Below are 12056 nucleotides of genomic sequence, written 5' to 3'. Positions count from 1 at the left end.
AAGACAAGCCAGATAATGGATTTGTTGGTGCAACAATCTGGGTCTTTCGCGAACGTGGGCTTTATTCACAAGGATTTGCACAATTATATTCAAGCCGAGCGCAAAGTAGAAATGAAGGATGGTGATGCGGAGTGTGCTTTGGCTTACTTATGTGCAAAAGCTGATGCTGACCCTTACTTCTTTTACAAGTATGACAAGGATCAAGAGAATCGGCTTGACAAATTGTTTTGGGCAGATTCAAGGTCTCGCCTAGACTATGCTGCATTTGGTGACGTGTTGGTCTTCGATACAACTTAAAACGAATGCATATAACAAACCTTTTGTTATTTTCGCCGGGGTCAATAACCATTTTGAAACCACCATATTTGCATGCAGCTTGCTTGTTGATGAGACAATTGCAACATACACATGGGTTTTGCAGAAGTTGTTAGAGGCCATGGATAACAAAAGACCGGTGTCAGTGTTGACAGATGGGGATATGGCCATGCGTGAGGCAATACAAAAAGTCTTCCCGAGTGCCAAGCATCGTCTATGTAATTGGCATATGCACAGAAATGCCAAGCGAAATGTTCGAGTTGATGGATTCGAGGGACATTTCAAGCATCTCATGGATCTTGATGCGAATGAGGTTGTATTTGAGGAAGCTTGGAGTAAGATGGTTAGAAAATACGGCCTTCAAAATAACAAGTGGGTATTAGACACCTACAACAACAAAGGCATGTGGGCTCAGTCATATTTGCGTGGTCATTTTTTTGCTGGAATGAAGAGCAGTCAGCGTTGTGAGGGTATGCATGCTTTTTTCAATGAGTGCCTCAAACGAAAACTGAAACTATTCGAATTTGTTAGATGTTTTGACATGGCCCTTTATCGGTTACGAAACAAAGAAGCGGATGCCGAGGCAAAAAATGACAACAGTGATCCTTGTCTTACCACAGCACTTCAGCCTCTAGAGAAACATGCAGCAACCATCTTTACCAGACGTTTGTTCTTAATGTTCCGTAATGAAATAATTGAGGAAGCATTGTTGATTTTTGATGGAAGGAAAGAGGAGTTCGATCATCGCATATACAAATTTTCAAAGTACACTGAATTTGGTTCCACATGGGAAGTGTCATACCATCCCGCAACTAGCATAATGAAATGTAGTTGCAAAAAGTTTGAGTTCTTTGGACTTCCTTGCAGCCATATGATTTCTGTGATGAAATGTGAACACATGACTGAAATTCCCCCAGGTTGTGTGATGCATCGTTGGACAAAGCAAGCAAGAAAGGTTGGTGAACAACATTGCCAAGCCCAATTCTCTAGCACTCTCACACAGGAGACACGCTTTGGGGTTCTTTGCTCCTTTTTTACTAAAATGTGTTACTATGCCTCACAAACATCTGAAGGATTTGAAGAGGCTAGGAATGCATTTTTCACTATGACATGTCGGATGAAGCAGCTTTGCATGGCCAAGGGAACTAATGTTGATGAAGGAAAAAGTTCACTACCGCCATTTGGGGTTGGGGATCCGAAAGTAGTGAACACGAAGGGGAATACTGCGGGATCCTACATGGCTAAACCTCGAAAGCCAAGGCGATGCCAATGTTGCAGGTATACATTATATTGTGCTTTGTGTCTTAATTTTTTTGTTGTGAGGTAGTCTTGGCATTTTTGTTCTCTTTAATGATTGGTGATTTACTTGACAATGTAGGGTCGTCAGCCACACGAGGAGAACTTGCCCCCAAAACAATCATAAAACGGGACAAGTGGGTAGAAATTTGTTTGAGGAATACGATGATTATGATCCAATTGGTACTCCCACCCCTTTTACACCGAAGCGTCCCAGGAATAATATGAGGCCATGTAAGATCCAGCCTGTGAAGAGACGACTTTTTGTCACTAATATGGATACGTCTGCAGTGCAGTTGAGCAAGGATGTTAATGACTTGCGTAGTTGCGATGCACAAGTTGTCCAAAATTCAGTGTTCACTGATGCGGATACGTCTCTAGGTAATTACTTTTATGGCATCTTTTCAGTTCAAATTATGTTCATTTTGTTTACATTTGCTTTGCAAATTTTATGTGTGGCTGCTTAATTCTAATTTGTTGATATGCCAAGATAGATTTTAGCTAGAACATTTAGATGTCATAACTGATTATGATGTTTACAACTTGATTATGGAAATAAATAATTTACGAACAGAAAATGACAAAAGAGTGTGTAATGACCAATATATCAAAATTCAATTTGTTATGATTTGAATCATAGATTTCAAGTGAACAAACCTTAACGACAATATAATTTGTTTCTGCAGGTGTTGCTGTGGGTAATAGTTGATATGATCGAGCGGGTGATATTGGAAGCTAAACTAAGATTTTTTTTTAATTTTTTTTTGAGGACTTAAATCTGTTAGTATTTTGTATAAATACTCTTAAATAATGGTTGATGGATATTTGTTTTGCTGTATGGAAGTTCATATTTTGTATGCACACTTCCTTTTTTCCTTGAAGAAAGAATTTTGTAAGGAATTATCATTCACCAAACGAGGTTGTAAGAAATCCTACACTGCCTTGCAATAGTAACTTGCTTTTCAATATTGTTGATCTTCCGTCCAGGTTCATCAAAAGACACTTCAAGATGTATATATGTGTGTGGTTTTAATATCGTTGATGGATGAATTCTTTAAGATGTATATATGTGTAAGGTTTTAATATAAATTTTAGACCACAGTTGCACTAGCAAAGGCTATAAAGCCATTTTGTTTAGTGTTTTTGCTCATTTTCGAAGCAAATGCACAACAGCAAGTGCATATAGAAAATTGAAGGTCATTATTCGATCGTTTTTTCCCATAAAATATTCTCTTGAAAATGGCCAAACTGTCATTTGGTATCACACACTGTATTGTTCTAATTTATAGAAGTAGCTGCCTCTGCCATTCTTGACAGCAGATTTTGCGAAGTATCTGAATTTACTCTTGATTGGGAATTTTTTAAATGTGTTTTTGTTATCCATATTTTATCTCTTTTACGTTTATTTTAGGTATGGGATACATATAATTATTTTGTGAAGTGATTGAGATAATATAGCCACGGAAAATTAGAGAAGCCTGAATTGTGATATCTTTTTTGGTTCTTGAATTTGTTAAGGAAAGGAAAAAGTTAATTTTTAAAAAAAAAAATGAGAAGCAAAAATTTCTTACTGGGGTTTGGTTGGGTTGGGTTTAGGGTTGCTAACGAATTGAAATTTATTATTAATATAAGTATTATTATATATTTTAATAATAATTTTGTATTTTTTTAATTTTAATAAGTAAATTAATTTAAATTTAATTCATTTTTAAGTTCGAGTTTGAACTTGGCTCGTTTATGTAATTGAGCGAGCTCGAGTTCAACAAATATTTGACGAGCTGAGCTTGAGTTTGATTTTTGAAGCTCAACTAAAACTTGCTCAAGCTTCAGTTCGACTAATTCTTAATAAACGAGCTTAAACATTGAAAATTTTGATTCGGTTCGTTTGCAACCTAGTTGGGTTTCAAGGAAGAATGCATAGGAATTTTTCAAAACATTATTTTTCTTGCATGGTTCCTAGAGAAAAATGAATAGACACAAGCTAAAACACTTTGGTATTGTTTTATTTTAATGTTTTGTATTCTTGAAAATAGAAAAAACGAAAACGAACAACATTTTTTTTTTTTTGAAGTATACTTTTTATAAGAAACTTTAATGTTGTTATTTGAAATTTTCAAAACTATTTTTGCATAATAGTAAAAATGATTAGTTTTATTTTTGAAATCATGAAAAATAAACGCCGCCCAATGTCCTACCCTAACGGTACTATGACGTCACTATGATATTTAGCGACGCTTTTGAAACGCCGTCATAGATATTTATACATTTTAAAAATCCAACCGTTGGGGTTGGGATATAGGGACGTTTAAAAAACGTTGCCATAGCCTTTTCTTTTCTTTTTAATTGTGCTAAGCTTGACATTTAAATATAGCGATAGATATTTATACCTGTCATAAACGATTATTAAGAACTAATAATTGATGTATATTAAATTAATAAATAAACTAAAGCTTGAAAGCAAAATTCATGTTCAAATTAAAAATTAAAAAAAAAACAATGCATTGCATACCCAAGAATAGAAACAATTCATGTTCAAATTTTAAATACATCAATTAAAATCAAAGTCGTCTTTGTTCGCTCCCACAACCTTATCCACTATCTTTCCTTCTTTCAGGATCACAAAAGTCGTATAGCCTCTACTTCCATTTCAATTCACCCCTAGCTCTGAGTTCTGCACAAGGTAGCACACTTGAGAATATAATTTTATAACAAAGGTTGAGTTATAAACTCAAAGTTCACGAGTTTAAGAAATGCGATAACGTCATTGATTGTACGAACTTATGAAAAATAAAAAAGAATAGAGCATCACCAGCTTTATATTGCGCGATATCACCAACAATAGGAGCTGAATTATGCTTGTATATCACAAGATCAAGTAACAAGCGAGCCCTATGCAAATAGTCAAACTACATGCCAAAAGTAGTGAGTACGTAAAAACATCACACATTATAAAATTAGTCTTCATAAAACATAAGATACTGATAAGTGGACAGTTGGGTATAAATGTAAGTACCTTGATTACACCCGAAGGCAAAGGTTTCCCTTGCATATATTTGATGACGAAAAGACCACAATCATAGCTATAGGAATGAGTGTAGTTGTAACAATAGAGTCAACGAACTTAGAGATTATAACATTAATGCTTATTTAAAAATCAAGAACGATAATGTAGTGTATTACTTGTTGTCTTTGCGTGGCATGTCTTCCAACCATTGAAATGCAAACGAACTAACATCTTGAACGTAATCTTCTCCATGCGCATATTGAAGCAGCTTATGCAATGATTGTACCTGTTGGTGGTAGGTAGTAAGGTACATGATCAAGAAACAAAAAAGTGGATACAAGTGGGGTATCATAATGGTTATTCTATTACCAATAATGTAGCTTGATTTTTTCGATCCTCATCGGTGCCAATACATCTGCTGGAGTCGAATAGATAGGCAACCCGTTTTTCCATGTTTACATTCAAGCACAACCAGTGGTTTTCTCTATGGTTGAAGGGCATGTAAATCTAAAAATATAACGTCGAATGTACATGCAAAAAATAAATAAATACATAACATGGATCAAATGTTATTGTGCATGGTAAATTTGGAAATTGGGTAATAGTAGTATTTTATCATGTTACCTCCTCACAAGCATGAAGGGGGCCAGTGTATCTGTAAATTCCAAAATAATCTTCTACTATATCTTTCATTGTGTCATCAGAAGGTTGACACAAAATCTTTTGCTGCATATTCAATTTTAACATATAAATAACTTGTGCCTAAATAAAAAAAGTCTTTAGGTATGGCTAATACTTACCGATACATGGGTCGGAAAGTACCAAACCTTGTGATCCTTATTTGGAAACTTTTTCCTTTGTTTATTTGTCAATTTCACAACAATGAGATTTATAATCTGCTGTGCAAAATATATGAAATTTATGAATAGGCAAAGTAAAGTAACTTGGATGATGGAATGGTAGCAAATAAAATAGGAGAAGGAGAAAAGTCTTACACACGAGGATATCCACTGATATGGTTTCAAGGACCACAATTCCTTCCGCGTGGCAGATTGTACTTCCACGTAGTGCAGTTTCATCCGTACAAGATATTCCCTAGCACATGGATAACTATGTGAGTTAGAAGGTATAGTACTTCATACATAACAAGTTAAAGGTAGTCAAATTGTACCCTTCTGAAAGAGATTCATCAAATGCATATCGTAGAACGAGACTGTCATAGTCATTTAATGGGTCTGGCAAAGGCACGGATGACTTGTAAAGGTATTGAGAAGAATAGTGCATAAAACAAATCAAGCTTGGTTAGTGTATGTTCATGAAGATGGTTAGTGTATGTTAGCGCAAAATAACCACATATACAAAAGATACTATAATAGTTAGTTCCAAACCTTTGGGATTTCAGGAACATTACCCCCAAGTTGATCAAGTAAATTATCAAATAGCTGATACAAGTAAAAGAAAAGTAAGAAACAAACACTATTTGTTACACATATATCAAATATGTTTTGAGACACAATCATTTAGTTTACTTCATCGAGATTGTCATGAATATTATTGTCAATGTTGTTGTCAGTTGACGATGGCTTCAACTGTGGTCTTTTCTTCTTTACATCAAATTTCACAAAAGGTGTACGCAACCACTGACTGGCTTTGCAATTCTGGGTCCCTCGAGTCTGAGGACCACGAACAACACTACATGATGATGACATTGTTACAGCATTCATTTCGGCTGCCTTTGTATCGCTCTTTTTTGCGCGCAATCTCCCCTTTTGTGGAATAGAAAGTTGTTCATTATTTAATGCTTTCCCACCAACTAATTTGGCTCGTTTCTTTGCAACTGCCTTTGCATTTGGTGGTGTGAGGATTGGTTTTGTTTTTCTCAAATGCGAAGTTTCCATTGGTTTTTTGTCATTCATATTCCTTATCTCATCCTCATCTACAAACTTCGGGGAATTGGCTGCAACCTTTTTGATACCACTATCATCGAGACCAACCATTTCAATGTCAATTCGATGCTCCTCATGTAGTTTGCTTGGTGGTGTTTTAACATTTCCACCATCAACTGGAATGCATCGTTCTAACAACTCAAGAATTTGACCAACTTGGTTCTCCATTTTGACCAGTCGCTGCTCCGCAAGTAGTTTGGTTGGTGGTGTTTTAACTTGTTCTCCATCAACTGGCATGTGTTTTTCTAACAACTCAAGAATTTTTTAAACTTGATTCTCCACTTTGGTTAGACGTTTCTCATCCTCATCTTGCCTTGTGTCCTTGTGGCCTTGGACCAAAAGGGCATGAATTTCAATGACTTGTTTCTCAACTTTAGCCAATCGGGAGTCATCATTCTTGTCAATTCTTCCCTGGCTAAGAGTTACTGCATTGGACTTTTCACCAATGTTAGGCAAAGCCACCTATTCACAGATATACAATAACTTGTTAATGTCACAGGTGTAATGTAAATTGAGCTATAATTATAAAAAGTCATGTGTTGTAAATATTTACCTCAACATTTAAATATCCTCCCAAAGCTTTAATTTGATTCAAACCCTGCTTAATTTCTGAATTGCCCCAATAGGATAAGCGAGGAATGGAGTTGGAAGTAGCCACCAACTCCCTTTTGCGAGCAAATTGTTCCAAGTAAAATAACTACATCGGAAAAAAAAATAAAAAAAAGAAGTCATTTTAATGTGTGTTAGACAATATACAATAAAAAATAATAGATGAAATAATTACACATCAAGGGGAAGTACCATTAGAAGAAGCAAACAGCCGCACATAGCAGACCGCTCTTTGACCTTGGCAATAGCAATGCGGTCGACAAGAAAATCAAGGGTGTGCTTTGCCCAATTGAATTGACTGATGGACTCAACATTTTTAACCATTTTAATGAATGATTGGTGTACGCCTGCCTTTGTGGTGGGGCACAAGAGGGCTCCAATGATGTATAAGACAAATTTCCTTTTAAATTCAGTTCCAGCATCTTTTGTTTCAAGCAGATAAGATTTCAAAGATGTGAGCGGAACAAATTTATTCTTCATCGCAATTTCATCACATAGGTTTGTAATTTCATCTACGGACTCTGTTAACTTCACAGGTAGACCATTGGAAGGTAATCCCATCAACTCATGAACATCTTCTACGGTGAGAAGCATTCGAAGACCGTGGACATTCAATGAATGAGTTGAAGGATCAAAGTTCTGAACTAACCAATGACACAAGTCATGATCTATGTGCGTGCACCTAAGGCTTAGGATGCCATGAAACCCCATATCACTCACTGCTTGTTGTTGTGCTTTGTCCAACCTTCTAATAATCTTACAAATTGATGTAAGCTCAATTCGGGTTTGAATTTTTACTTTTGGAGGCTTTTGTTGGACCACAGTTTTTAATTGGGCATATTGTTCAGATTGCAGCTTTCCCATTTGTATATACTTATTTTTTTCTTCTTCAGGAAGTTGATTCCATTTGTCCCCAATATCCTACATTACATGCATAAAATCATATGAACAATTACATACAAGCTTACAAGTACAAAAGGAATACTACAAACAACAAGAATACGTTGCACTTACCTTCACGTCTACTTTCATTTGGGTTTTTTTTAACTCTATTGATTGTTCTTGGCTATAAACATATGAAAATGAATATAAGAATTCGTATAATGGAAAATATATAACTACATACAAATAGATATTAACGAAATACCAAAAGAAAATGAATGGAGTGATCAGGCGCTTTGGAGGATCAGTCGGCTTATCCATTAGGCTTCAATCAGAATTCCTTGTAAAGAAAGACAAGAAAAATAAACTCATAATATCTTTGATTAGGAAAAAAAACAAACAAACAAAAATCTTAAAGGTTATAGTACATTCATCAAATGCACGACATGCACACATGAATGGATTTGTTTTATAATAATGTAGTTAACAAAGACTATGTTTCCAATGTAAAAAGGAAAGACACTAAAAAAAATTCTAATCATAAACAAAAAATGATACCCCAGTAGCTTAGGTCACATTAGCATAAAAAATAGATTAAAGAAGTTAATTTTTTTGGACAAAATTTGTAATTTGGTAAGGAAATTTTTTTGTCGCAAAAAGGAGCCAAATATTCACCATACGAATTGATAATAAAAATGACATTGTTTTTTATTTTATTTTTGGGACTATTGTAGAAAAAAAATAAAAAACGATGTCATGGTTATGTATAGCTCCTTTGCTCCTTCAAGTCTCACTTTAGGTATACAGTCAGAAGGTTGAATATCTTTATTAACTGGTTTTACTTGCTTTGGTTTTAGCTATGTTGTGGTTCACTTTCCCATATTTTATCTTGCTAATTTTTTTTTTTAATTCTCTGCATGGGTTTGGGGATGGCTTGAACCACATAAAGCACTTGAAAATTATAAATGTTTAGGAAAGCAATTTGTTTTTTAGAATACAAAATACAAGAAATTAGAAAATGGGAGAATGATTTGATACAGTTGTATTTAGTAATATACATACACTAACTAAAGATTTGATGCACTAAGGACCCTTGCATACTGCTATACTCACTGCCACTCACAATTGAATCTTGGGTTGTGAATAGAGCTTCTCTTGTATTAATGCTATGCTTATTATTTGATTTTATTATTTATATTTATTCTGTCATTGATACTTTAGATTCATAATAAATAATACTAATATATGAGCACTACTACAAAATTGGTTAAATGTCACAATTTTTAACTTTGACCTTATACTTTTAGTCTTAGTTTTTTTTAATACAAAAACTGTGATGAATGAGGGTGTGACTGTACAAGTTATATCATAAATATTTTGCTTTTTAATTTGGCCATCACGCATACCATATAATTTAAATATATTGAAGCATAAAGGACCTTGTAGGAAAAAATATGTACTAATATTGCTCAAAACAGAAGGCTTCTATGTTGGCATAACTTATGTTCAGAATGCTGTTGCAAAAGGAGCAGGTTAAAATCTTCTTCATAATAAGCCAATTTAAATTTTTTTTACAATCTTGACTATAATGTGTTTGGGATTCTGATATTGTGCAGTTTGTTTGGATGGGTCTCCCCCGGCTTACCATCTTGATAAGGGGTTTGGAGAAGGAATTAACAATTGGCTGGTTCATTTTGAGGTTGGTCCTTCATTTACCATTTTGTTTTACAATACAAAAAATGATTTGTTTGTTGTTAAGAAGATGATTGAAAAGAAAAATAAGAATTGTGAAATCATATAAGATACCCAATTTTCTGCAGTTTTATTGGAAATTGAATTGAGAACTGATTTTGATTTTTTTGAAATGCCAATTTTCTAGTGTATTTAGGACATGAAAATGTAGTCTGATAAGGGGAGGGGAAAATGTAATCTCTATTACATCCTTTGTTACTTGTCACTAAGTAGATTGATGGTGGAAGGAAATGAAGTTTGTACAAAGTGCTTACAATCCCTCCAGATATAAATGTAGAATATACATCTTTTATCTATCTATTTGGGATGATACAGTAGGAGCTTGAAATGTAGATTTAATGAATTTGGATCCATACCTGTTATATTAGCAACCTATATATATGTTTGCATATAAAATTTACTAAAATTAAAAACCGAAGAAAAAAATGGGAGCCAAACAGGGGTAGTTAATATCAATATGCTTCAAGAATTATATAGAAGCTTAGCTTCAAGGATTATATACTGTCTTATACCAGTATAGAGAACTAATTATGGAAGTATAGTAGTCTGTTGAATATTTTCTAAACTAACCGAGCAGGATGTCGAGCAGCCGAAGTGATGTCGCAGCCGGAGTGAACAACGGTAAGAGTGGTCAGAGTGATCCACGGGAGCTCTGATGAAGGCAAAAGCTGAGAGAGGAAAAAAAAAATTCAAGAAGAAGTTAATAATACTTTTCCATATATCTATAGATTGGTCTGTGCAGAAGTTAAAAAATTCAAGAAGAAGTTTAGCTTATTTTATGTTTGAATTCAAGTAAAAGAAAAGAAAAGAAAAGAAAAGAAACAAAGTGCATGTACTTAGAAGCTCAGCCTCAGTTTCTGCATTGAAACAATAGGTCATTTTCCTATCTCAGAAATTGTGGTAAGAGAGTTGCTCGGATTATAAAGGAAGGGTTGAGATTGAATTGCCGTATTGTGAGTCCTTGCATAGAATGAATATAGACAACATTTTGATATTTATAAATATAATAAACATGTAGTATTACTAAATAATAAAAGGCTTATCTTAGGACGAACTGGAAAATTGAAACATTTAAAGTTTGACTTCTTTTGGCGTTCTATCCATCTTAATTGATACGTGTAATTTGTAGGTAATTACCGGTATATAAGATTTACTACTTGGTAAGGTTCCAAAAAATAAAAAAATAAAAATCCCATTTCCTCTATCTCTTGACACCTTGCTTAAATCCAATCACAATCTCTCTCTCTCTCTCTCTCTCTCTCTCTCTCTCTCTCTCTCTCTCTCTCTCATATTCTTGAAATGTCAATTGGCATGGGAGTTGTGTATCTAATTATACTATCTCTGTTTCTTGGATCAACCAATATTGTGAAAGCTGCTGCTGCTCTACCGTGTGATGACGACAGATGCAAACCTGGATCATGCAACAGCACTGGCTACTGTATTTGCAATCTTCCAGACCCTTCCACCATTTTAGATGGTGATCGACCTTTCCAAGGGTAAATCTAACTTGCCTGATTCATTCAAACTCATATATATATATATATATATATATATGGTTTTCAATGGAAGTTTTCATACAACACTTAAATCATTCTTGTGCTAGACACCATTATAAGAAAATATTGAAATTCTTTAGCAAGATTTAAAAAATAAATAAATAAATGGAAGAAGAAGAAAAAGAAACAAGTAATGTTACGAACACAATTTTTTCATAGAAAAATGTACAACATGTAGAATTGCCAACATTACGTTTATTCTAGTATAATTTCATCTAGAATGAATGCAGTGCTGCCAACACTATATTTTGTGCAATTTTTGAAACTGTTTCTCAATTTATAACCATATGATTTTCAATGGAAGTTTTCATACCAACTTGAAATTCTTGAACAAGCACTTTTTTGGTATGATATATAATTAATAATGTTATAAACATAAATTTGTCATACAAAAGTATATTGAAAAAATGCGGCCTATATCACATTCATTCTAATAGAGTGTGACTCCTTTCAAAATAAATGTCATACTATCAGTATTAATATTGCATTTATTTTGATAGAATGTGACTCTATCAAAAATAAATGTAGTGTTGTCAGTACTGTATTTTATTAGTTTTTTTTTTAAAGAAAGAATTTTGTCTCTATACTTGATGCTCATTGTTTTTTAGTTGATTAGATTCATGGAATTGAAACATCATGGAACTTCTTGTGTTCTATTGTTTTGATTAACAGGGGGAGGTTTTGTGATGAGGAAAT

General features: G+C 34.0%; 2 protein-coding genes and 1 long non-coding RNA gene across 3 annotated transcripts; 1 reads left to right on the top strand and 2 right to left on the bottom strand.

The window, feature by feature from the left end:
• Positions 1-15: 15 nt before the first annotated feature.
• On the top strand, positions 16-2320 carry LOC145798056 (protein FAR1-RELATED SEQUENCE 5-like). The gene is made up of 4 exons (XM_082885512.1): positions 16-275; positions 376-1593; positions 1694-1992; positions 2298-2320. Exons 1-4 carry the CDS (start codon positions 16-18, stop codon positions 2318-2320), a joined length of 1800 nt encoding a protein of 599 aa, XP_082741638.1.
• Positions 2321-3990: 1670 nt separating this feature from the next.
• On the bottom strand, positions 3991-4763 carry LOC145796675 (uncharacterized). The gene is made up of 3 exons (XR_014337166.1): positions 4625-4763; positions 4421-4517; positions 3991-4282 (listed from the first exon to the last, which is right to left on the bottom strand). It is a non-coding gene; the product is annotated as an uncharacterized LOC145796675 (long non-coding RNA).
• A 24-nt stretch (positions 4764-4787) lies between these two features.
• Positions 4788-5929, bottom strand: LOC145798055 (uncharacterized). Its single transcript, XM_082885511.1, has 5 exons — positions 5611-5929; positions 5416-5511; positions 5240-5341; positions 4985-5122; positions 4788-4901 (listed from the first exon to the last, which is right to left on the bottom strand). Exons 1-5 carry the CDS (start codon positions 5692-5694, stop codon positions 4788-4790), a joined length of 534 nt encoding a protein of 177 aa, XP_082741637.1. The 5' UTR covers positions 5695-5929.
• Between the last annotated feature and the right edge of the window lie 6127 nt (positions 5930-12056).

The sequence above is a fragment of the Camellia sinensis genome, chromosome 8, assembly GCF_055761805.1.
Source record: "Camellia sinensis isolate YWXY chromosome 8, ASM5576180v1, whole genome shotgun sequence".
In the NCBI taxonomy this organism is placed as follows: domain Eukaryota; kingdom Viridiplantae; phylum Streptophyta; class Magnoliopsida; order Ericales; family Theaceae; genus Camellia; species Camellia sinensis.
This window is presented reverse-complemented; position numbering and strand designations above follow the sequence as displayed.

What these genes read in the sequence shown, in the direction of transcription:
- LOC145798055 (XM_082885511.1), bottom strand. Translation starts at nt 5,694, where the DNA reads ATGAAACTGCACTACGTGGAAGTACAATCTGCCACGCGGAAGGAATTG. An exon ending in CCCTTCATGCTTGTGAGGAG is followed by an intron (nt 5,123 to 5,239) that starts GTAACATGATAA and finishes TTATATTTTTAG; the next exon opens with ATTTACATGCCCTTCAACCA. An exon ending in AAAATCAAGCTACATTATTG is followed by an intron (nt 4,902 to 4,984) that starts GTAATAGAATAA and finishes TACCACCAACAG; the next exon opens with GTACAATCATTGCATAAGCT.
- LOC145798056 (XM_082885512.1), top strand. Translation starts at nt 16, where the DNA reads ATGGATTTGTTGGTGCAACAATCTGGGTCTTTCGCGAACGTGGGCTTT. An exon ending in TATGCTGCATTTGGTGACGT is followed by an intron (nt 276 to 375) that starts GTTGGTCTTCGA and finishes ATTTGCATGCAG; the next exon opens with CTTGCTTGTTGATGAGACAA. An exon ending in TGATGCGGATACGTCTCTAG is followed by an intron (nt 1,993 to 2,297) that starts GTAATTACTTTT and finishes TTGTTTCTGCAG; the next exon opens with GTGTTGCTGTGGGTAATAGT.